The sequence below is a fragment of the Heptranchias perlo genome, chromosome 5 (assembly GCF_035084215.1).
Source record: "Heptranchias perlo isolate sHepPer1 chromosome 5, sHepPer1.hap1, whole genome shotgun sequence".
In the NCBI taxonomy this organism is placed as follows: Eukaryota; Metazoa; Chordata; class Chondrichthyes; order Hexanchiformes; family Hexanchidae; genus Heptranchias; species Heptranchias perlo.
In genome coordinates, this window is record NC_090329.1 from 97,518,813 (window position 1) to 97,543,034 (window position 24,222).

At 46.8% G+C, this 24,222-nt stretch overlaps 1 protein-coding gene across 1 annotated transcript in view; it reads left to right on the forward strand.

Annotated features, from left to right (window-relative positions):
• Nucleotides 1-24,222, forward strand: part of LOC137321472 (gamma-aminobutyric acid receptor subunit rho-1-like) — a 51,247-nt gene that overhangs the window by 10,019 nt on the left and 17,006 nt on the right. Inside the window, exons 2-3 of the mRNA XM_067983864.1 lie at nt 796-843; nt 5,490-5,596. Coding sequence (XP_067839965.1) covers nt 796-843; nt 5,490-5,596 — 155 coding nt within the window. The remainder of the gene's footprint in view (nt 1-795; nt 844-5,489; nt 5,597-24,222) is intronic.

A 24,222-nucleotide genomic window follows, 5' to 3' on the forward strand; every position in this document is an offset into this window, starting at 1 on the left:
ATGAAGATTGGGTTGCGTGGTAGTGTTCAAATGGGAACTGGGGCGGTGAGTAAATGCAGGCAAGGTGAGGATGATGGTTGAGTGGATGTGAGGAGTGATGCGAGAGCGTTGTGGTGGCAGTGCAGAAGGAGTTGTGTGGTGGTGGAGGTGATATGGAAAACGGAGTGTGGGAGAATGCGTAAGTATACTCACTTTGGCTGACCTGGTTAGGTCATTAAATCGCTTCCTGCACTGGACCCAGGTTCGGGTGACATTGCTGCTGCTGCTCACCTCCTCTGTCACCTCGAGCCAGGCCTTCTTGGTGGCAGAGGGAGGACACCTCCTCCCATCAGGTGGGAAAAATGTTTCCCTCCTATTCCTCACCCCATCGAGCAGCACCTGGAGTGAGGAGTCAGAAAACCTTGGAGCAGCCTTGCCTCTGGCCTGCTCCATTCTATTATTTTGGTTGTTTGTTGCAGGAGGAGCATTGGAAGACTGCCCCTTTAAATAGGGCTCCTCCTGCTGACAGCCTGTGATGCGGGTGCGCAGTGCGCCCGCTGCACAGGTCTGCAACGGGAAACCCGGAAGCACGCATAAGTACCTTCAATTTGGCTGCGATCGTGTGCAGAGCACTCCGATTTCACTGGGCGCGTTACCCACACGCCCAGTCGACCTCCCGCTGCCAACCCGCCTCCCTCCTAATATTGGGCCCCTGATGTCAGTAAAAGTGACCATGAAGCTGTCAGACTGCTTGAGAAGATGGTCACGTTCATATATTCCTTTCTTTACTAATTGTTTCTTATTTATGGAGAATAGACTCCAGAGGCACGGGAGAGATGATGAAGAAATAAACAAACAGGGCAGGTTAGAGATCCAGGTCTTGGAAGCCCTGTACAACTTATCTGCTATTCTGCCAATCTATCATGGTGACTACCTTCTAATACCTCCACATGTTTGTGCCAAACATTTGTACAACTGTTCTTATTTAAAGATAATTTTTTTAGTTTGTTATCTTGAGGAATATCAGTATTTAGGAATGAGAAATTAAAAGGTTTCTACATTTTGCATCCAGTGATAAAACATTTATTGGCCATGAATATTAATTGACCTGCCCAATGGAAAATTGACATGTTCAGATCGACCGCCTGATTTACATCTCGTCCAATTTTACTTCCCACTGACTTCAGTGAAATGTAAAATCAGACAGGGTGTAAAATAGGCAACCAATCTGAATCCGTCAGTTTCCTGCCGAAGGGGTAATGTTAAAATGACCCCCAGAAGTGTTAGCTTGATTCAGTGCCTCTGAGTCAGAAGGTTCAAGCACCAATCCAGGTTGACATCTGAATGCGGTATTGAGGGGCTGCTGCATTGTTGGAGCTTCCATCTTTTGGATAAGACATTAAACCAAGGCACTGTTCAAATGGATGTAAAAGATCCCATAGTATTTTTCCAAAGATGTCTCGGCCAACATTCATCCCTTAACTAACACCACCCAAAGAAATCATCACAGTCCTGTTTGTGGCATCTCGCTGTGTGCAAATTACTACACTTCAAAAGTGTGAAGTGCTTTGGGTCAATCTGAGGATATGAAAGGCGCTATATAAATACAAGTTTTCTTTCTTTAGATGGAAGACAAAGCTCTCAATACATTGTTTCAACAATGTGCTTCAATCCCAATGTCCTCTACTGCATTAGTATGACATATTTGGTTTTCCACACTAACTGTACTCAGCGAGATTAAGAAAACTCCTGACAAAGTTACCCCAGTCCCCAATGTTTTTCATCTTAGACTCCAGGGAGTGGGGAGAATGGAAGGAGGGTGAAACTTTTTGGAGGGGGAACGAAGTTATTGGTGGGCTGCAGGGATTCACTCATATTGCACATGTCAAGTTTTCTGCCCCATTCTGCCACCAGAAAGAGATGTGCCCAACATCTGTTCAGGGCGTCCATGCAGATGATGGGATTATGTCACCTGCCTTAAATCCCAGCATTTGCGCCCTTAATTCTACCCATGAAAACAACACCAGGATTTAAGTGGGATTTCTCTGCTGACCTTGATGACGAATGCAGAAGAGGGTTCTTAAAGGGGAACTGCAAGTCTAATGTCAATCAAAAACTTCAGGCAGCTGCACCTTTTGTTTCCCTTAGGCAATCTTTAAAAGTTTTTCGGAGCTGCACTTTAGGAGGTTCAAATTGCATCTCACAACATACTGGGAGTATCAATTTCAGTAAGGAAATTTTGGGGCAGGGTTCAAAGTCTTCAGAATAGGATTCCCAAAGGGCATCCCACTGTTTATGCTTTACATATTGGAGACAAGATGAGCGAGAGGTAGCCATGGAAACCAGGAGAATCAGGCAACACCAGAGAAGAGTCAGATGCTCGCGGCGTTACCCTAACACCAGTTTACAATCCAAGAAGCTCTTTTACCAACATATCTTTCTAGCTATGTCTTAGCAGCCTCAGTTTCATGCCTGAATACGTAAAAGAGCTTTGCTCCATCCTTCAGGGTTACTTGAAGGCCGATTAAGAACAAAAATGATGCTTATCATATAGGAGAAAGTTAGAATAGCCCTTAATTTTTTTTACTACTAAGTCACTCGAGGGAGCTACTGGTGATTTCTGCCAGGTAAGTCACTTTGCAGTACCTTGCGGCATTAGGCAGGTTTGCACCTAGTATGCCAGGTTACTTTAGTTCATATATTCTTACTAAATGACAAGGTCATAGTGCTGGAGACCTGTGCACCAAAGTTAGCGACTCCCCTAACTAAGTGGTTTCATTACTGCTATGACACAGACGTGTACCTGGCAATGTGGCAGATTGTCCAGGTATGTCCTTTCCGCAAAAAAAGGAACAATCTAACCCGACCAATCATTGCACCATCAGCCTCCTCCCAACCATCAGTAAAATGATGGAAGGAATCATTAATAGTGCCATCAAGAGACACCTACTCACCAATAACCTGGTCACTGATGGTCAGTTTGAGTTCCGCCCAGAACCACTTGGCTCCAGAACTAATCACAGCCTTGATCCAGACATGGACACAAGAATTGAATGCAAGAGGAGAGGTGAGAGTAGTTGTCCTCAACATCAAGGCAACATTTGACCAATTGTGGCACCAAGGAGCCCTAGCAAAACTGAAGTCAATTGAGGTCAAAGGGAAAATCCCCCAATGGCTGATGTCATACCTGACACAAAGAAAGGTGGTTGTCAGAAGTCAGTCATCACAGGCCCAGGACATCGCTGCAGGAGTTCCTCAGAGAAGCATCCTCGGCCCAACTATCCTCAGCTACTTCATCAATGACCTTACCTCTCTCATAAGGTCAGGAGCGGGGCTGTTCGCTCATGATGCGACAGTGTTGAGCTCCATTCACAACTCCTCTGATAATGAAGCAGCCCATGGCAACCTAGAATAGGACCTGGCTAACACCCAGATTTGGGCTGACAAGTGGCAAGTAACATTCCTGCCAAATAAGTGCCAGGTAATGACCACCTTGAACAAGAAAAAGCCTAGCCACACTAAAAGCACCACCACTGCCAAATCTCCAGCCACCAACATATAAGGGGTCACCAATGACTAGAAGTTGAACTAGACAGCCCTATCAACACTATGGCTACAAGAGCAAGTAGTATGATAGTTATTTTGGGGATTCTAAAGGGACTAGATAATGTAGACCATGACAAGCTATTTCACCTTGTCCAGAACAAAAGAAACTGCGCTTGAAAGCGGTAAATTCAAAATTATTTTGTGAAAATATTATTTCAGTAAGCGAGTGGTAAATCTATGAAATAGGCTCCTTAGAGAGATGGTGGAAGCAGACAGTATTGATTCATTCAAATGCAAATTAGATATATTTCTTTCAGACAATAATATTTTGGGACACGGTATATAAGTAATGAGACATAGCATATGCTAAGTGTAACATGTTTGGGAGGAATAGGTGACTTTTAACATATGGTTCCCAACCATTGGGGGTTTCCTCGCCTCATGTCTGGGTCTGTTGTAGACTAGACGGATTGCTGTGATTAGTCAACAGCTCCATTATCGTTGTATCATGTGACTACCAGGATGGCAGGAGGCGAACTAGATGACCTGGGTCTTTTATCATCTAGCAATTCCTATGTTCCTCCAGAGGCTGGGTACTCTATGACAAGTGGCTCACATCCTATCCCCTCAAAGCCTCTCCACCATCTACAAAGCTCAAGTGAGGACTGTGAGAAGCTTGACATTATTCAGGATAGAGCAGTTTGCTTGATTGGTGCCCCTGTCATTGGACTTAATATCCACCACCGGCACACAGTGGCTGCAGTATGTATGATCTACAGGATGCATTGCAGCAACTGAACATGGTTATTTTGACAGAACCTCCCTTCCCTACAACCTCTACCACCAAGAAGAACAAAAGCAGCAATGACTTGGAAATACCTCACTATTCCTTCATCATCATTACACGTAGATAACTGAAGGACAATTTATACTTGGTCAAGACATTGTACTTCAATGCTATGTTTAGATCATGAATTCTACACAGTGGGAGTGAATTGTAAGATGATTTGGCCTATTGGAATCCTGGAATTGCTTTTGTAGGAGCATTATCAACATAAGGACTGCAGCGGTTTAAGGAGAAGGCCCACCACCATTTTCTCAAGGCAATTAGGGATGGGGAATAAAACCCAACTTATATCCCAAGAACAAATTTTTTAAAATGTCATCCTTGACAATGACCTGCCAGCACTGGACCCAAGAAACTACTCAATGCTTCAAATCCCTGCCCACTAGGCAGGTGCCCCAGTTGCACCAATGCGGGCACGAGAGTCCACCCACTAAATGTTAATTGCTTGACCCAAGGAAACCCGACAGGGTCAGGCACGTCAGTCAGTGGTAGACTGTAAGTCCCATGCTAGTACCATTGGCAGCAAAGAAGGATTTCAGGGGGCCAGTGTCTCACTTTAAATATCTTAAGCTGCCACAGGTAGTCCCTCTTTAGGTGACCTGACCAACTCTGGTCACAAGTTCAGCTACGTGGATCACTCTCAAAGATGATACTCAATGAAGTAGACATGTCTTAGAAACTATAATTGAGAAATTTTAATTTGCTTTAGAAAAGCTCTACTTCCAATTAATGCATTCCTCCCTTTTTCCCAACGTGCAAGTCAACAGCAAAAATTTGAAACTAAGGCCTCTTGTTATTGTGCTATCCGAGCAAGGACCACGGAATATAAATCTCACTTTGTTTTCTCTGTATTGGCAGATTCTAGCCTGTCTTGCAGCAGTGGCCAGCAATGACTGCTCCAAGGCACTGTTGTAAGAATTAGTCCTTAAATTTAAGCATCTCTTAGCATGCACAACATTGAGTTGTTATAACTTATTACATAAAATGTAGCAATTCTACAAACAGCAAAGTGATCCAATATATTAGATGGGTGGACTGGTGGAAATGATAAATAGATAGGTAGATAGAGTTGCTGCGTTTTCTTCATTGTTGAACATAATTACATTTTTCCTTGCAGTCCCATACTAAAGAGGAGCCCAGATGTAACAAAATCTTATTTGACAAAATCTGAACAACTTCTCAGAGTGGATGATCATGACTTCACAATGAGACCTGGATTTGGAGGTAGGAACAAATGGAGTTGAAATTTTCAGTCATATGATAGCACAACTGGATTTTTGGTTTCAAACATTTAGTTTGAATAGTTATTAATCAAATGAGCAGGTTAACATTTTACGAGGTGTAAAAAATAAAACAAATTGAGCTTTGCACTCTCACAGTCAGGTCCGACTGATGTTTGCAAACTACCACTTACTTCTAAGAAGCTGTTGTCACCACTTTAGTTGAGACCACCACCACTCTTGTGGGTATTTCAAGGTTAGCTTTCTTTTCTCTAGATTAGGGAAGTCAAAAGTTAATTTTAAAGAGGTCAGGGCCCAGTTGGTTTCCACAGCTATATAGCAATATTTAATACAGTCATGTTTCAACTTCTAGTTTACTCCACTGAAGAAAATGTAGCATAAGAGCTATTTTTCTATTAACGGGTGGCATAGTGCAGTGAGCCAGGATATTGGAGCTCCAATTGCACTGCCAAAAGGAGGGGCATGGGTTCACCCACTCTCTAAGCAGAGCTCTCATGATATGCTTCCCATCAGGGAACAGGTAAAATCGGAGGGAGCCCCTTCAATGGTTGCTCTTCGAAACCAACTCATTGGCGGAAGCTTTTAATAGCTATTAACCAACCTACATTCTTAGCTACAGCAGGTGTATGGTCTGAGAAGGCCCGGGAATGAGGATCAGAACTGAGCAAAAAATAGACAGAATCATACCCTCAAATACATTTCATAAGAAAATATATATTTTCCTCTTTCTTGTTTGCATTGAACAACATCAGTGAAAAGGAAAAATGTACTTATTTGTTCTTGTTGCAAAATTCCACTCATCCCTATGAGGAATTAAAGCATTTATTTTTAAATTTTCACTACTTTGTCTATAGATGAAGAAACTGGGAATACAATTTCTCTGCGTGTAAAATTAAAATTGAATTTCCATGGGGATTCTCCCGATTACAATAGTTTGCATTTATACAATGCCTTTAAAGTAGTAAAACATCCCAAAGCGCTTCACAGAAGCCTAATCAGACAGAAATTGTTACGGAGCTAAAGAAGGAGACAATAGACGGGTGACCAAACATTTGGTCAAAGAGGTAGGTTTTAAGCAACATCTTAAAGGAAGAGAGAGAGAGGTGGAGAGGCAAAGAGGTTTGGGGAGGCAATTCCAGTGCTTAGGGCTTAGACAGCTGAAGGCACGGCCGCCAATAGCGGGGTGAAGGAAGTGGAGATGCACAAGAAGCCAGAGTTGGAGGAATGCAAAGTTCTCGGATGGTTGTGGGGTTAAAGGAGGTTACAAAGATAGGGAGAGGCGAGGCCATGGAGGGATTCGGGCACTAGGAAAAGAATTTTAAAATTGAGATCTTGATGTATTATAACTGGATAGCCTGGTGGTGAGGGATAGAATATGGAGCCTGGTCTTCAGTTACTTCCAAGCCTTTATTCCCCCAGCTCAACATTACACACCCTCCTATAAATGGATACAAGAGAGTCCCCAATTGATACTCACCACCTGAATACAATTAACACTAATTGATATAAATCACATAGATACAATTAACATGGTGGACCGGGAGCCAATGTAGGTCAGCGAACACAGGGGTGATGGGTGAACGGGACTTGGTACAAGTTAAGGTAAAGGCAGCAGGGTTATGGATTATCCATTTTTCCAGGGTTTCCACACATCCTCTGCTGAAATTATGGTGGACAAATGTAATGGTGGTCAAATTTACAGCGGAGAATAGGGAGAACTCCCGCAGAAGTTCAACCCCGAATTCTTTTACTAAACTGATGTTATAAACCTCCCCAGTTTGGTTAAAGAATCTCTTTGACTTTACACACAGAATAAATTATGTCCCTGATTTTTAATCCCTAAAGCCACTATTTGAGTTCATGGTACAGGTCTAAACTCTACAGAGTTTAAGTTCCCAAATAATTATGTTTTTCAATAATTTTTGGATTTGATTTTTTTAAATTAGGGTACTGTATTTTTCCCCTTCCTCATTGCCTAAGGTTTAGGAGCAGACTACTCACATGTCATCTCCTGGCCTGAAAGTAGCACATATCCTGTGAAGAAGCTCAGGGCAAAACATAAAATAAAAGGGAAGGGGTTAAAACGCAAGACTTGCATTTGTTAAATTAAAGGAAGAAAGAACTCAGAAAGCCCCAAAGCGCTTTACAGCTAATGAAGTACTTTTGAAGTGTAGTCACTATTGTAATATAGGGAAATGTGGCAGCCAATTTGCATACAGCAAGATCCCACAAACAGCAATAAGAAAAATGAGCAGATAATCTTTTTAGTGGTGTTGGTTGAAGGATAAATGTTAGTCAGGACACTAGGAGAGCTCCCCTACATATTCCAGTTAATTATTATAGTATTAATCTGACAAATTTCTTAGGGATTTAATCTCGTACCTGTCAGGGAGAAAATATCCTTCATATTTGCCTTTCATATTTATAAAATAATCAGTTGACCCTTCCAAAGAGAAGGATTAAAGGAAATGCAGTTTAGGCCCACTGGATTAGATTCTGCAGTAATTTATTTAATTTCCACAAACGGCAGATGGTCTTCCAGATAATTCATACTTTAAATTTAAAAAGTACATTTGCTTAAAATGAAGCAACATTTCAGAAACGTAACTATCCTAGTGTTGTCTGGTACATTGAAGCAAACAGAAATTATTCTTATTAATTTGTGAAGAGCACTAATCTGTTGTGAATGGCCATGATCTCTATAAAGGAATCTTTAACTCCTTTTTCACCAATGATTTCCTTCAGTGTTTACGCAATACAGTGTTTTAAGTTATTAATGGATAACATCCAATCTATCATTGCTGAATTGATTCACTTCTTCAAAAATGAACTCAATGAATGTATGGTTTGTGTTAGAAACGTATTTTTGTAACAATATAGGCAGAGGCTGCAGTCCTATGTCTATTTACCAGAGATAATGGTCTGAGATGCAGGAGTCAAAACACTTGCAGTTTATTAAGGGTTAAGTGTTATATACTCATGGCCAACACAAGACGATGCTGTGCTGTAGAAGATTGCACGGTACAGTTAGTTGTGCTCAATCTTCCAGATCTCTTCCTTCTGCTTCATCTTCTAACCTCACGTCACAATTTTGCCATTTTTATATCTTCCTAACTACATTATTACACATGATCTTGATGAACTTTGCACCAATTTTCACCACTCTTTATCAAGAAGTTCCTTGCTCTAAACATCTATCACTATCTAACATCTGTGGTCTCGAAGGTTAATGGAAAATACTGGTGTTTAGGGTTAACAAGGCATAAAATGTATTATTATGGTTAGTTACAGATAACTTAATCTCTAAATATAAACAATGACGTACAAAGCAGGCTGCTTCTGACCTCTGTACAGACATGCACTGCCAATGACATTTGCAGACTTTTAATTTTAGGTTTTTAACTATAGAGCTTAATATAAAATAAAACTTAATACAAATGGATTCTTTTTATAGAAAATGGATTCCCTTACTAGCTCTCGATCTTGATCTCTAACAGTTTGGAATGAAAATGAAGGCTGTAGGTGTAATCTCTTATTCTCAGCACACTCAGTGGGTTCTTTACTACTTTGTGTCTCTATTTCTGACTGTTTCTTACAAATATACACAAGTTCAACACTTCTCTCTCAGAACTTAACAAAGTCTGTGGTGACCTTGTTACATCCCAGCTGCTTAAGGGCAATGGAATTTGAATATAACCAATCGATTTAAGCAGCTAACCATTGATTGCTACATCTGATTGATCATTACATTGACCTGGACTTGGGTATAGAGGGTATAATTTCAAAGTTTGCAGATGACACGAAACTCAGAAATTAAGTAAACAATGTGGAGGATAGAACAGACTCCAGGAGGACATAGACAGACTGGTGAAATTGGCAGACACATGGCAGATGAAATTTAACGCAGAGAAGTGTGAAGTGATGCATTTTGGTAGGAAGAATGAGGAGAGGCAATATAAACCAAATGGTACAATTTTAATGGGGGTGCAGGAACAGAGAGTCCTGGGGGTGCACAGACACAAATCTTTGAAAGTGGCAGGACAAGTTGAGGATCCCATAAGCTGTTAAAAAAGCTTATGGGATCCTGGACGTTATTAATAGAGGCTTAGAGTACAAAAGCAAGGAAGTTATGCTAAGTCTTTATAAAACATTGGTCAGCCCTCAGCTGGAGTATTGTGTTCAATTCTGGGCACCGCACTTTAGGAAGGATGTCAAGGCCTTAGAGAGGGTGCAGAAGAGATTTACTAGAATGGTGCCAGGAATGAGGGACTTCAGTTACGTGGAGAAACTAGAGAAGCTGGGGTCGTTCTCCTTAGAAGGTGAAGGGGAGATTTGATAGAGGTGTTCAAAACCATGAACGGTTTTGATAGAGTAAATAAGGAGAAACTGTTTCCAGTGGCAGAAGGGCCGGTAACCAGAAGGCACAGATTTAAGGTGATCGGCAAAAGAGCCAGAGGCGACATGAGGGAACATTTTTTTACGCAGCAAGTTGTAATGATCGGGAATGCACTGCCTGAAAAGGTGGTGGAAGCAGGTTCAATAGTAACTTTCAAAGGGGAATTGAATAAATACTTGAAGGGAAAAAATTTGTAGGGCATCATGACTTGGCTTTCCCCATTTCTAAGACACTTCTTCATTTCTTTTTGTGCTTTTTTGTTTTGTTTTTGAATCGCTTCCTCTTCATTGCCCAGAGTTTCTCTATTGCTTTTGTCACTAGCTTTCTAACTTTCTAACTTTATTTATAAGGGTTAGTTTTACGAATTTAAGCTCATCTTGCAGAGCACGTATCGGGAGTATGAGCATTTGCCCACCATGGTTTTCGATCCATTACGATAATGGACAGAAGACCATGGGGCCTCGGGCCCAAATTCCACACCAGGGGCACAAATTTATAAAATTACCCTATGAGGTTCGAGTCTATGGGCTCGCATTTCAATGGCTGTCTTTCAGAGAGAAGAAAAATAAAGTGCTCCACACAAATTACTGAGGCTGCTTTTATCATCAAGGCAGGGCAATCCAGTTCTCTTTCTTTAACGAAATGTCCCCATTAATGTGCGGGATGTTGGTGCTGGGGATTGGAAATCTGCCCATTTCAGGCTCCCATTGTCAGCATTAAGCACTCCCGAATTTGCCAGATGCAAAGCAAAAGATGCAAAGTAAAACTCCCCATAATTCACCCCAAAAACATGCCATAGCCCCAACTTCAGATAAGCACTTCCAACCACACTGGTATAACATTCTTCCATTATCCATGCTAGCCATCCTGTGCCCTCTCTGAGTGAGTTTACCAAATTAGTGCCAAATATGGGACAGTTTTTGTGCTGGAGGCATATATCCTCGAGGAACTGGATTGAGACTACCCAAACCCATTTCAAACAAGACCTTTACACCAGCAAATGGAGGAGAATGGAGTTCACCAAAACAAAGGCTTAGGGAGGGGGGCCTGGCTGTTATACTGGGATCACGCCCTGTGTGGAACTCCACCACAGACCATGCCGACGTTTGTGGGGCCAAGGCTCAGGGGCTTCCCCGAGTAAGTCCGAAGACCATGGAAATGCCAGCATAGGGATGCCAGGTCCCTCCCCACTCTAGAAGAACAATCTGGCTGCTCCTGTGGCCCCTTTTAAACGGTGAAAAATCATAAGACCAGGCACTGATGCTATGCCTGGCCCCGACTGAGAGCTGAGGGGCAGAAACCCCTGACCTAGCGAGTCCCTGCCGACAGTCTCACCTCCCTCCCAATAGTAATCCTCCGGTTGGAGCAGGGTTAGCGGTTGGGGAATAATTGGAGCAGGGCACGCAGACATAATTCAGTCTACATTTTAAAGTCATACATTTTGTTGTTATTTTTATATAATATTTTGATTTTCTATTATTATTTAACATTAAATAGAAAAAATTACAGCAGCTTCGGAGGCAGAAGACCAGAAATAGTTATAGGAATTTATTTGCAGTACAGGCTGTGGTGATGGAAGATGCATAACTGAGGCATCACCACTGACAAGAGGGTGTAATTACAGTGTGACAAGTTTACATAATGGGACTAAGAGCTGATAAATCCCCTGGACCTGATGGCCTATATCCGAGGGTTCGAAAAGAGGTGGCTGCAGTGATAGTGGATGCATTGGTTATGATCTTCCAAAATTCTCTAGATTCCAGAATGGTCCCAACGGATTGGAAGGTAGCAAATGTGACCCCACTATTCAAGAAAGGAGGGAGAGAGAAAACAGGGAACTACAGGCCAGTTAGCCTGATATCAGTTGTTGGGAAAATGCGGGAATCCATTATTAAGGAAGTGGTAACAGGGCACTTAGAAAATCATAATATGATTAGGCAAAGTCAACATGGTTTAATGAAAGGGAAATCGTGTTTGACAAACCTATTAGAGTTTTTTGAGGATGTAACTAGCAGGGTAGATAAAGGGGAACCAGTGGATGTAGTATATTTGGATTTTCAAAAGGCATTCGATAAGGTGCCACATAAAAAGGTTGTTACATAAGATAAGGGCTCACGAGGTTGGGGTAATATGTTAGCATGGATAGAGGAATGGTTAACGGACAGAAAACATAGAGTAGGGATAAATGGGTCATTTTCAGGCTGGAAGGCTGTAACTAGTGGAGTGCCGCAAGGATCGGTGCTTGGGCCCAGCTATTTACAATCTATATTAATGATTTAGATGAAGGGACTGAGTGTAATGTATCCAAGTTTGCTGACGATACAAAGCTAGGTGGGAAAGTAAGCTGTGAGGAGGACTCAAAAAGTCTGTGAAGGGATATCGACAGGTTAAGTGAGTGGGCAAGAAGGTGGCAGATGGAGTATAATGTGGGGAAATGTGAGGTTATTCACTTTGGTAGGAAGAATAGAAAAACAGAACATTTTTTAAATGGTGAGAAACTATTAAATGTTGATGTTCAGAGGGACTTGAGTGTCCTTGTACAAGAAACACAAAAAGTTAGCATACAGATACAGCAGGTAATTAGGAAAGCAAATGGAATGTTGGCCTTTATTGCAAGAGGGTTGGAGTACAAGAGTAAGGAAGTCTTACTACAATTGTACAGGGCTTTGGTGAGACCTCACCTGGAGTACTGCGTACAGTTTTGGTCTCCTTATCTAAGGAAGGATATACTTGCCTTAGAGGCAGTGCAGCGAAGGTTCATTAGATTAATTCCTGAAATGAGAGAGTTGTCCTATGAGGCGAGGTTGAGTAGAATGGGCCTATACTCTCTGGAGTTCAGAAGAATGAGAGGTGATCTAATTGAAACATATAAGATTCTGAGGGGGCTTGACAGGGTAGAGGCTGAGAGGTTGTTTCCCATGGCTGGAGAGTCTAGAACTAGGGGGCATAGTCGCAGGATAAGGGGTCGGCCATTTAAGACTGAGATAAGGAGGAATTTCTTCACTCAGAGGGCTGTGAATCTGTGGAATTCTCTACTCCAGAGGGCTGTGGATGCTGAGTCGTTGAATATATTCAAGGCTGAGATAGACAGATTTCTGGACTCTAGGGGAATCAAGGGATATGGGGATCGTGCAGGAAAGTGGATTTGAGGTTGAAGATCAGCCATGATCTTACCATGTGGCCTGTTCCTGCTCCTATTTCTTATATTCTTATGTTCTTATAGGTAGTTTCCACTATAAATGTGGACTTAAGAATCTATAGTGGGAAAAATGGCACAAAAGTATGTCAAAATGTGACAACACTAAATAAGATTTTGTAGACAGGAAATGTAAGAGATTTAATATATTATAGATGTGTTCTGCTTAAGTCATCCAAGGATCCATTTTTACCAGTAGCATTCACCACTTTTGATTGATCCTTACAAAGACATATATTTAACTTTCTCTCCGGCTTTTACTTCTTTCACAGTGAATCACACACATTAGCTCAGATTTTTGTATTAATACTGGTGAATTTTCAGAAAATTGAGCATTAAAGATGAGCCAGTATAGTGCCCACTCAATTTTCCGCTGTCATTTCTGAGCAGGCGCATTTAAAGGAGGTAGTAATAATATGGTGCTGTCGCATGTCCAGTTTTCCATCATTAGCAACTCATTTACACTCAGCAGCAATCATGCCCATATAAAACAGGTGCCCAGGTTTGCTAGACCTTACAGAAAAAGTGGAAGTGGATTCGAAGGCTCAGTAGGTACTTTCCAAAGATTCATAGAAAACTTATTTCTAAGCAGATTTTGTTTTTCTGCTCTTTTTTTGCTGCTGATGACACCTGTCTTATCTACAATGGGGCTGCCATTCCAACCATCCCCCACCCATTCTAAAGAGGTTTGCCATCGGGAATTCCCCTGTATTTTTTGTTTTTTGGAGGAAGGGAAAAAGCAATAGAGGGACGCTAGGCTCGTCAGGCGGGCAGCCGCTTGCCGATACTCCCACACCACAATATACTGCTGTTGTTCCAGTTATCCTTGGCCCCCTCCTCTTCCTCATCTACATATTGCCTCCAGGAACTTGGGTCAGCTTGTAAACGTATGCTGTAGATACCCAGTTCGACCTCTCCACCACCTCTCTCAACCCCTCCACTGCCTCTGTTGTCAGACAGCTTCGAATCATAGAATCATAGAAGTTTACAACATGGAAACAGGCCCTTCGGCCCAACATGTCCATGTCGGCCAGTTTATACCACTAAGCTAGTCCCAATTGCCTGCACTTGGCCCATATCCCTCTATACCCATCTTACCCATGTAACTGTCCAAATGCTTTTTAAAAGACAAAATTGTACCCGCCTCTACTACTGCCTCTGGCAGCTCGTTCCAGACACTCACCACCCTTTGAGTGAAAAAATTGCCCCTCTGGACCCTTTTGTATCTCTCCCCTCTCACCTTAAATCTAAGCCCCCTCGTTATAGACTCCCCTACCTTTGGGAAAAGATTTCGACTATCTACCTTATCTATGCCCCTCATTATTTTATAGACTTCTATAAGATCACCCCTTAACCTCCTACTCTCCAGGGAAAAAAGTCTCAGTCTATCCAACCTCTCCCTATAAGTCAAACCATCAAGTCCCGGTAGCATCCTAGTAAATCTTTTCTGCACTCTTTCTAGTTTGATAATATCCTTTCTATAATAGGGTGACCAGAACTGTACACAGTATTCCAAGTGTGGCCTTACTAATGTCTTGTACAACTTCAACAAGACATCCCAACTCCTGCATTCAATGTTCTGACCAATTAAACCAAGCATGCTGAATGCCTTCTTCACCACCCTATCCACCTGTGACTCCACTTTCAAGGAGCTATGAACCTGTACTCCTAGATCTCTTTGTTCTATAACTCTCCCCAACGCCCTACCATTAACGGAGTAGGTCCTGGCCCGATTCGATCTACCAAAATGCATCACCTCACATTTATCTAAATTAAACTCCATCTGCCATTCATCGGCCCACTGGCCCAATTTATCAAGATCCCGTTGCAATCCTAGATAACCTTCTTCACTGTCCACAATGCCACCAATCTTGGTGTCATCTGCAAACTTACTAACCATGCCTCCTAAATTCTCATCCAAATCATTAATATAAATAACAAATAACAGCGGACCCAGCACTGATCCCTGAGGCACACCGCTGGTCACAGGCCTCCAGTTTGAAAAACAACCCTCTACAACCACCCTCTGTCTTCTGTCGTCAATCCAATTTTGTATCCAATTGGCTACCTCACCTTGGATCCCGTGAGATTTAACCTTATGTAACAACCTACCATGCGGTACCTTGTCAAAGGCTTTGCTAAAGTCCATGTAGACCACGTCTACTGCACAGCCCTCATCTATCTTCTTGGTTACCCCTTCAAAAAACTCAATCAAATTCGTGAGACATGATTTTCCTCTCACAAAACAATGCTGACTGTTCCTAATCAGTCCCTGCCTCTCCAAATGCCTGTAGATCCTGTCCCTCAGAATACCCTCTAACAACTTACCCACTACAGATGTCAGGCTCACCGGTCTGTAGTTCCCAGGCTTTTCCCTGCCGCCCTTCTTAAACAAAGGCACAACATTTGCTACCCTCCAATCTTCAGGCACCTCACCTGTAGCTGTCGATGATTCAAACATCTCTGCTAGGGGACCCGCTATTTCCTCCCTAACCTCCCATAACGTCCTGGGATACATTTCATCAGGTCCCGGAGATTTATCTACCTTGATGCGCGTTAAGCCTTCCAGCACCTCCCTCTCTGTAATATGTACACTCCTCAAGACATCACTATTTATTTCCCCAAGTTCCCTAACATCCATGCCTTTCTCAACCGTAAATACCGATGTGAAATATTCATTCAGGATCTCACCCATCTCTTGTGGTTCCGCACATAGATGACCTTGTTGATCCTTAAGAGGCCCTACTCTCTCCCTAGTTACTCTTTTGCCCTTTATGTATTTGTAGAAGCTCTTTGGATTCTCCTTTGCCTTATCTGCCAAAGCAATCTCATGTCCCCTTTTTGCCCTCCTGATTTCTCTCTTAACTCTACTCCGGCAATCTCTATACTCTTCAAGGGATCCACTTGATCCCAGCTGCCTATGCATGTCATATGCCTCCTTCTTCTTTTTGACTAGGGCTTCAATCTCCCGAGTCATTCAAGGTTCCCTACTTCTACCAGCCTTGCCTTCACTTTATAAGGAATGTGCTTACCCTGAACCCTGGTTAACACACTTTTGAAAGCCTCCCACTTACCGGACGTCCCTTTGCCTGCCAACAGACTCTCCCAATCAACTACTGAAAGTTTCTGTCTAATACCATCAAAATTGGCCTTTCCCCAATTTAGAATTTTAACTTTTGGGCCAGACCTATTATTCTCGATAGCTATCTTAAAACTAATGGAATTATGATCACTGGTCCCAAAGTGATCCCTCACTAACACTTCTGTCACCTGCCCTTCCTTATTTCCCAAGAGGAGGTCAAGTTTTGCCCCCTCTCTAGTCGGGCCATCCACATACTGAATGAGAAATTCCTCCTGAATACACTCAACAAATTTCTCTCCATCCAAGCCCCTAATGCTATGGCTGTCCCAGTCAATGTTGGGAAAGTTAAAGTCCCCTACTATTACCACCCTATTTTTCTTGCAGCTGTCTGTAATCTCCTTACATATTTGCTCCTCAATTTCCCGTTGACTATTTGGGGGTCTGTAGTACAATCCTATCAAAGTGATCTCTCCCTTCTTATTTTTCAGTTCTACCCATATAGACTCAGTGGGCGAACCCTCGGATATATCCCCTCTCACTACTGCCGTGATGTTCTCCCTAATCAAGAACGCAACTCCCCCTCCTCTCTTACCTCCTGCTCTATCTTTCCTATAGCATCTGTACCCTGGAACATTGAGCTGCCAGTCCTGCCCCTCCCTTAGCCATGTTTCAGTAATAGCTATAACATCCCAGTCCCATGTACCCATCCGTGCCCTGAGTTCATCTGCCTTGCCCATCAGACTTCTTGCATTTAAATAAATGCAGTTTAATCTAGACTTCCCTTGGTCTTTGCCCTGCTTTCTCAGACCATCTGTCCGGTCATGTTTTGTACACTCTCCCTTACTGCCTTTTGTTTCTGTCACCACTTTACTTCCCACTGACTTCCTGCATCGGTTCCCATCCCCCTGCCACATTAGTTTAAACCCTCCCCAACAGCACTAGCAAACACTCCCCCCAGCACATTGGTTCCAGTCCTGCCCAGATGCAGACCGTCCAATTTGTACTGGTCCCACCTCCCCCAGAACCGGTTCCAATGGCCCAGGAATTTGAATCTCTCCCTCTTGCACCATCTCTCAAGTCACGTATTCATCCTAGCTATCCTGTCATTCCTACTCTGACTAGCCCGTGGCACTGGTAGCAATCCTGAGATTACTACCTTTGAGGTCCTACTTTTTAGTTTAACTCCTAACTCCCTAAATTCAGCTTGTAGGACCTCATCCCGTTTTTTACCTATATCGTTGGTACCTATATGCACCACGACAACTGGCTGTTCACCCTCCCCCTCCAGAATATCCTGCAGCCGCTCCGAGACATCCCAGACCCTTGCACCAGGGAGGCAACATACCATCCTGGAGTCTCAGTTGCGTCCGCAGAAACGCCTGTCTATTCCCCTTACAATCGAGTCCCCTATCACTATAGCTCTGCCACTCTTTTTCCTGCCCTTCTGTGCAGCAGAGCCAGCCATGGTGCCATGAACCTGGCCGCTGTCACCTTCCCCTGGTGAGCCATCTCCCCCAACAGCATCCAAAACGGTATACCTGTTTGAGAGGGGGATGGCCACAGGGGACCCCTGCACTACCTGCCTGCAGCTCGTACTCTGCCTGGTGGTCACCCATTCAGTTCCTGCCTGTACTCCCTTTACCTGCGGTGTGACCAACTCGCTAAACGTGCTATCCACGAGTTTCTCTGCATCGCGGATGCTCCACAGTGAATCCACTCGCAGCTCTAGCTCCGAGATACGATCGGTCAGTAGCTGCAGGTGGACACACTTCCTGCACACATGGTCGGCAGGGACACTGGTAGTGTCCATGACTTCCCACATCTTGCAGGAGGGGCATATCACGGGTGCGAGGTCTGCTGCCATGACTTGCCTTAGCTTAGTTACCCCTTTTAAATTACGTTGAAATGAGAAAATGTTAACTATACTAGGGACCGAGGTTCACCAAAAAAAACACTACCTGCTATTAAACCTGCAGACCTTCCCTTTCTTATTACTTTACTTACAGTAAAATGGTAGAAATACTCACCTCAACCGACTCACCAATCAGCTCCGGTCTCACCAATCACCAACCCGCTTCACCTGTGACGTCATTCTTTGATTTTTATCGGAACGCGGTCGTTCCACTCCAGCTCTCGCTGTGCGCTGTTTTTATCCTCGCTCCGGTGAACTCCCGCTCTCGCTGTGCGCTGTTTTTATCCTCGCTCCGGTGAACTCCCGCTCTCGCTGTGCGCTGTTTTTATCCTCGCTCCGGTGAACTCCCGCTCTCGCTGTGCGCTGTTTTTATCCTCGCTCCGGTGAACTCCCGCTCTCGCTGTGCGCTGTTTTTATCCTCGCTCCGGTGAACTCCCGCTCTCGCTGTGCGCTGTTTTTATCCTCGCTCCGGTGAACTCCCGCTCTCGCTGTGCGCTGTTTTTATCCTCGCTCCGGTGAACTCCCGCTCTCGCTGTGCGCTGTTTTTATCCTCGCTCCGGTGAACTCCCGCTCTCGCTGTGCGCTGTTTTTATCCTCGCTCCGGTGAACTCCCGCTCTCGCTGTGCGCTGTTTTTATCCTCGCTCCGGTGAACTCCCGCTCTCGCTGTGCGCTGTTTTTATCCTCGCTCCGGTGAACTCCCGCTCTCGCTGTGCGCTGTTTTTATCCTCGCTCCGGTGAACTCCCGCTCTCGCTGTGCGCTGTTTTTATCCTCGCTCCGGTGAACTCCCGCTCTCGCTGTGCGCTGTTTTTATCCTCGCTCCGGTGAACTCCCGCTCTCGCTGTGCGCTGTTTTTATCCTCGCTCCGGTGAACTCCCGCTCTCGCTGTGCGCTGTTTTTATCCTCGCTCCGGTGAACTCCCGCTCTCGCTGTGCGATGTTTTTAACCTCGCTCCGGTGAACTCCCGCTCTCGCTGTGCGCTGTTTTTATCCTCGCTCCGGTGAACTCCCGCTCTCGCTGTGCGCTGTTTTTATCCTCGCTCCGGTGAACTCCCGCTCTCGCTGTGCGCTGTTTTTAACCTCGCTCCGGTGAACTCCCGCTCTCGCTGTGCGCTGTTTTTATCCTCGCTCCGGTGAACTCCCGCTCTCGCTGTGCGCTGTTTTTATCCTCGCTCCGGTGAACTCCCGCTCTCGCTGTGCGCTGTTTTTATCCTCGCTCCGGTGAACTCCCGCTCTCGCTGTGCGCTGTTTTTATCCTCGCTCCGGTGAACTCCCGCTCTCGCTGTGCGCTGTTTTTATCCTCGCTCCGGTGAACTCCCGCTCTCGCTGTGCGCTGTTTTTATCCTCGCTCCGGTGAACTCCCGCTCTCGCTGTGCGCTGTTTTTATCCTCGCTCCGGTGAACTCCCGCTCTCGCTGTGCGCTGTTTTTATCCTCGCTCCGGTGAACTCCCGCTCTCGCTGTGCGCTGTTTTTATCCTCGCTCCGGTGAACACCCGCTCTCGCTGTGCGCTGTTTTTATCCTCGCTCCGGTGAACTCCCGCTCTCGCTGTGCGCTGTTTTTATCCTCGCTCCGGCGAACTCCCGCTCTCGCTGTGCGCTGTTTTTATCCTCGCTCCGGTGAACTCCCGCTCTCGCTGTGCGCTGTTTTTATCCTCGCTTCGGTGAACTCCCGCTCTCGCTGTGCGCTGTTTTTATCCTCGCTCCGGTGAACTCCCGCTCTCTCTGTGCGCTGTTTTTATCCTCGCTCCGGTGAACTCCCGCTCTCGCTGTGCGCTGTTTTTATCCTCGCTCCGGTGAACTCCCGCTCTCGCTGTGCGCTGTTTTTATCCTCGCTCCGGTGAACTCCCGCTCTCGCTGTGCGCTGTTTTTATCCTCGCTCCGGTGAACTCCCGCTCTCGCTGTGCGATGTTTTTAACCTCGCTCCGGTGAACTCCCGCTCTCTCTGTGCGCTGTTTTTATCCTCGCTCCGGTGAACTCCCGCTCTCGCTGTGCGCTGTTTTTATCCTCGCTCCGGTGAACTCCCGCTCTCGCTGTGCGCTGTTTTTATCCTCGCTCCGGTGAACTCCCGCTCTCGCTGTGCGCTGTTTTTATCCTCGCTCCGGTGAACTCCCGCTCTCGCTGTGCGCTGTTTTTATCCTCGCTCCGGTGAACTCCCGCTCTCGCTGTGCGCTGTTTTTATCCTCGCTCCGGTGAACTCCCGCTCTCGCTGTGCGCTGTTTTTATCCTCGCTCCGGTGAACTCCCGCTCTCGCTGTGCGCTGTTTTTATCCTCGCTCCGGTGAACTCCCGCTCTCTCTGTGCGCTGTTTTTAACCTCGCTCCGGTGAACTCCCGCTCTCGCTGTGCGCTGTTTTTAACCTCGCTCCGGTGAACTCCCGCTCTCGCTGTGCGCTGTTTTTAACCTCGCTCCGGTGAACTCCCGCTCTCGCTGTGCGCTGTTTTTAACCTCGCTCCGGTGAACTCCCGCTCTCTCTGTGCGCTGTTTTTATCCTCGCTCCGGTGAACTCCCGCTCTCTCTGTGCGCTGTTTTTATCCTCGCTCCGGTGAACTCCCGCTCTCGCTGTGCGCTGTTTTTATCCTCGCTCCGGTGAACTCCCGCTCTCGCTGTGCGCTGTTTTTATCCTCGCTCCGGTGAACTCCCGCTCTCTCTGTGCGCTGTTTTTAACCTCGCTCCGGTGAACTCCCGCTCTCGCTGTGCGCTGTTTTTAACCTCGCTCCGGTGAACTCCCGCTGTCGCTGTGCGCTGTTTTTATCCTCGCTCCGGTGAACTCCCGCTCTCGCTGTGCGCTGTTTTTATCCTCGCTCCGGTGAACTCCCGCTCTCGCTGTGCGCTGTTTTTAACCTCGCTCCGGTGAACTCCCGCTCTCGCTGTGCGCCGTTTTTATCCTCGCTCCGGTGAAATCCCGCTCTCGCTGTGCGCTGTTTTTAACCTCGCTCCGGTGAACTCCCGCTCTCGCTGTGCGCTGTTTTTATCCTCGCTCCGGTGAACTCCCGCTCCCGCTGTGCGCTGTTTTTATCCTCGCTCCGGTGAACTCCCGCTCTCGCTGTGCGCTGTTTTTATCCTCGCTCCGGTGAACTCCCGCTCCCGCTGTGCGCTGTTTTTATCCTCGCTCCGGTGAACTCCCGCTCTCTCTGTGCGCTGTTTTTATCCTCGCTCCGGTGAACTCCCGCTCTCGCTGTGCGCTGTTTTTAACCTCGCTCCGGTGAACTCCCGCTCCCGCTGTGCGCTGTTTTTATCCTCGCTCCGGTGAACTCCCGCTCTCGCTGTGCGCTGTTTTTATCCTCGCTCCGGTGAACTCCCGCTCTCGCTGTGCGCTGTTTTTATCCTCGCTCCGGTGAACTCCCGCTCTCGCTGTGCGCTGTTTTTAACCTCGCTCCGGTGAACTCCCGCTCTCGCTGTGCGCTGTTTTTATCCTCGCTCCGGTGAACTCCCGCTCTCGCTGTGCGCTGTTTTTATCCTCGCTCCGGTGAACTCCCGCTCTCGCTGTGCGCTGTTTTTAACCTCGCTCTGGTGAACTCCCGCTCTCGCTGTGCGCTGTTTTTATCCTCGCTCCGGTGAACTCCCGCTCTCGCTGTGCGCTGTTTTTATCCTCGCTCCGGTGAACTCCCGCTCTCGCTGTGCGCTGTTTTTATCCTCGCTCCGGTGAACTCCCGCTCTCGCTGTGCGCTGTTTTTATCCTCGCTCCGGTGAACTCCCGCTCTCGCTGTGCGCTGTTTTTATCCTCGCTCCGGTGAACTCCCGCTCTCTCTGTGCGCTGTTTTTAACCTCGCTCCGGTGAACTCCCGCTCTCGCTGTGCGCTGTTTTTATCCTCGCTCCGGTGAACTCCCGCTCTCGCTGTGCGCTGTTTTTATCCTCGCTCCGGTGAACTCCCGCTCTCGCTGTGCGCTGTTTTTATCCTCGCTCCGGTGAACTCCCGCTCTCGCTGTGCGCTGTTTTTATCCTCGCTCCGGTGAACTCCCGCTCTCGCTGTGCGCTGTTTTTATCCTCGCTCCGGTGAACTCCCGCTCTCGCTGTGCGCTGTTTTTAACCTCGCTCCGGTGAACTCCCGCTCTCGCTGTGCGCTGTTTTTATCCTCGCTCCGGTGAACTCCCGCTCTCGCTGTGCGCTGTTTTTAACCTCGCTCCGGTGAACTCCCGCTCTCGCTGTGCGCTGTTTTTATCCTCGCTCCGGTGAACTCCCGCTCTCGCTGTGCGCTGTTTTTATCCTCGCTCCGGTGAACTCCCGCTCTCTCTGTGCGCTGTTTTTAACCTCGCTCCGGTGAACTCCCGCTCTCGCTGTGCGCTGTTTTTAACCTCGCTCCGGTGAACTCCCGCTGTCGCTGTGCGCTGTTTTTATCCTCGCTCCGGTGAACTCCCGCTCTCGCTGTGCGCTGTTTTTATCCTCGCTCCGGTGAACTCCCGCTCTCGCTGTGCGCTGTTTTTATCCTCGCTCCGGTGAACTCCCGCTCTCGCTGTGCGCTGTTTTTAACCTCGCTCCGGTGAACTCCCGCTCTCTCTGTGCGCTGTTTTTATCCTCGCTCCGGTGAACTCCCGCTCTCGCTGTGCGCTGTTTTTATCCTCGCTCCGGTGAACTCCCGCTCTCGCTGTGCGCTGTTTTTATCCTCGCTCCGGTGAACTCCCGCTCTCGCTGTGCGCTGTTTTTATCCTCGCTCCGGTGAACTCCCGCTCTCGCTGTGCGCCGTTTTTAACCTCGCTCCGGTGAACTCCCGCTCTCTCTGTGCGCTGTTTTTATCCTCGCTCCGGTGAACTCCCGCTCTCGCTGTGCGCTGTTTTTAACCTCGCTCCGGTGAACTCCCGCTCTCTCTGTGCGCTGTTTTTATCCTCGCTCCGGTGAACTCCCGCTCTCGCTGTGCGCTGTTTTTATCCTCGCTCCGGTGAACTCCCGCTCTCGCTGTGCGCTGTTTTTATCCTCGCTCCGGTGAACTCCCGCTCTCGCTGTGCGCTGTTTTTATCCTCGCTCCGGTGAACTCCCGCTCTCGCTGTGCGCTGTTTTTATCCTCGCTCCGGTGAACTCCCGCTCTCGCTGTGCGCTGTTTTTATCCTCGCTCCGGTGAACTCCCGCTCTCGCTGTGCGCTGTTTTTATCCTCGCTCCGGTGAACTCCCGCTCTCGCTGTGCGCTGTTTTTATCCTCGCTCCGGTGAACTCCCGCTCTCGCTGTGCGCTGTTTTTATCCTCGCTCCGGTGAACTCCCGCTCTCGCTGTGCGCTGTTTTTATCCTCGCTCCGGTGAACTCCCGCTCTCGCTGTGCGCTGTTTTTATCCTCCCTCCGGTGAACTCCCGCTCTCGCTGTGCGATGTTTTTAACCTCGCTCCGGTGAACTCCCGCTCTCGCTGTGCGCTGTTTTTATCCTCGCTCCGGTGAACTCCCGCTCTCGCTGTGCGCTGTTTTTAACCTCGCTCCGGTGAACTCCCGCTCTCGCTGTGCGCTGTTTTTATCCTCGCTCCGGTGAACTCCCGCTCTCGCTGTGCGCTGTTTTTATCCTCGCTCCGGTGAACTCCCGCTCTCGCTGTGCGCTGTTTTTAACCTTGCTCCGGTGAACTCCCGCTCTCGCTGTGCGCTGTTTTTATCCTCGCTCCGGTGAACTCCCGCTCTCGCTGTGCGCTGTTTTTAACCTCGCTCCGGTGAACTCCCGCTCTCGCTGTGCGCTGTTTTTAACCTCGCTCCGGTGAACTCCCGCTCTCGCTGTGCGCTGTTTTTATCCTCGCTCCGGTGAACTCCCGCTCTCGCTGTGCGCTGTTTTTATCCTCGCTCCGGTGAACTCCCGCTCTCTCTGTGCGCTGTTTTTAACCTCGCTCCGGTGAACTCCCGCTCTCGCTGTGCGCTGTTTTTAACCTCGCTCCGGTGAACTCCCGCTGTCGCTGTGCGCTGTTTTTATCCTCGCTCCGGTGAACTCCCGCTCTCGCTGTGCGCTGTTTTTATCCTCGCTCCGGTGAACTCCCGCTCTCGCTGTGCGCTGTTTTTATCCTCGCTCCGGTGAACTCCCGCTCTCGCTGTGCGCTGTTTTTAACCTCGCTCCGGTGAACTC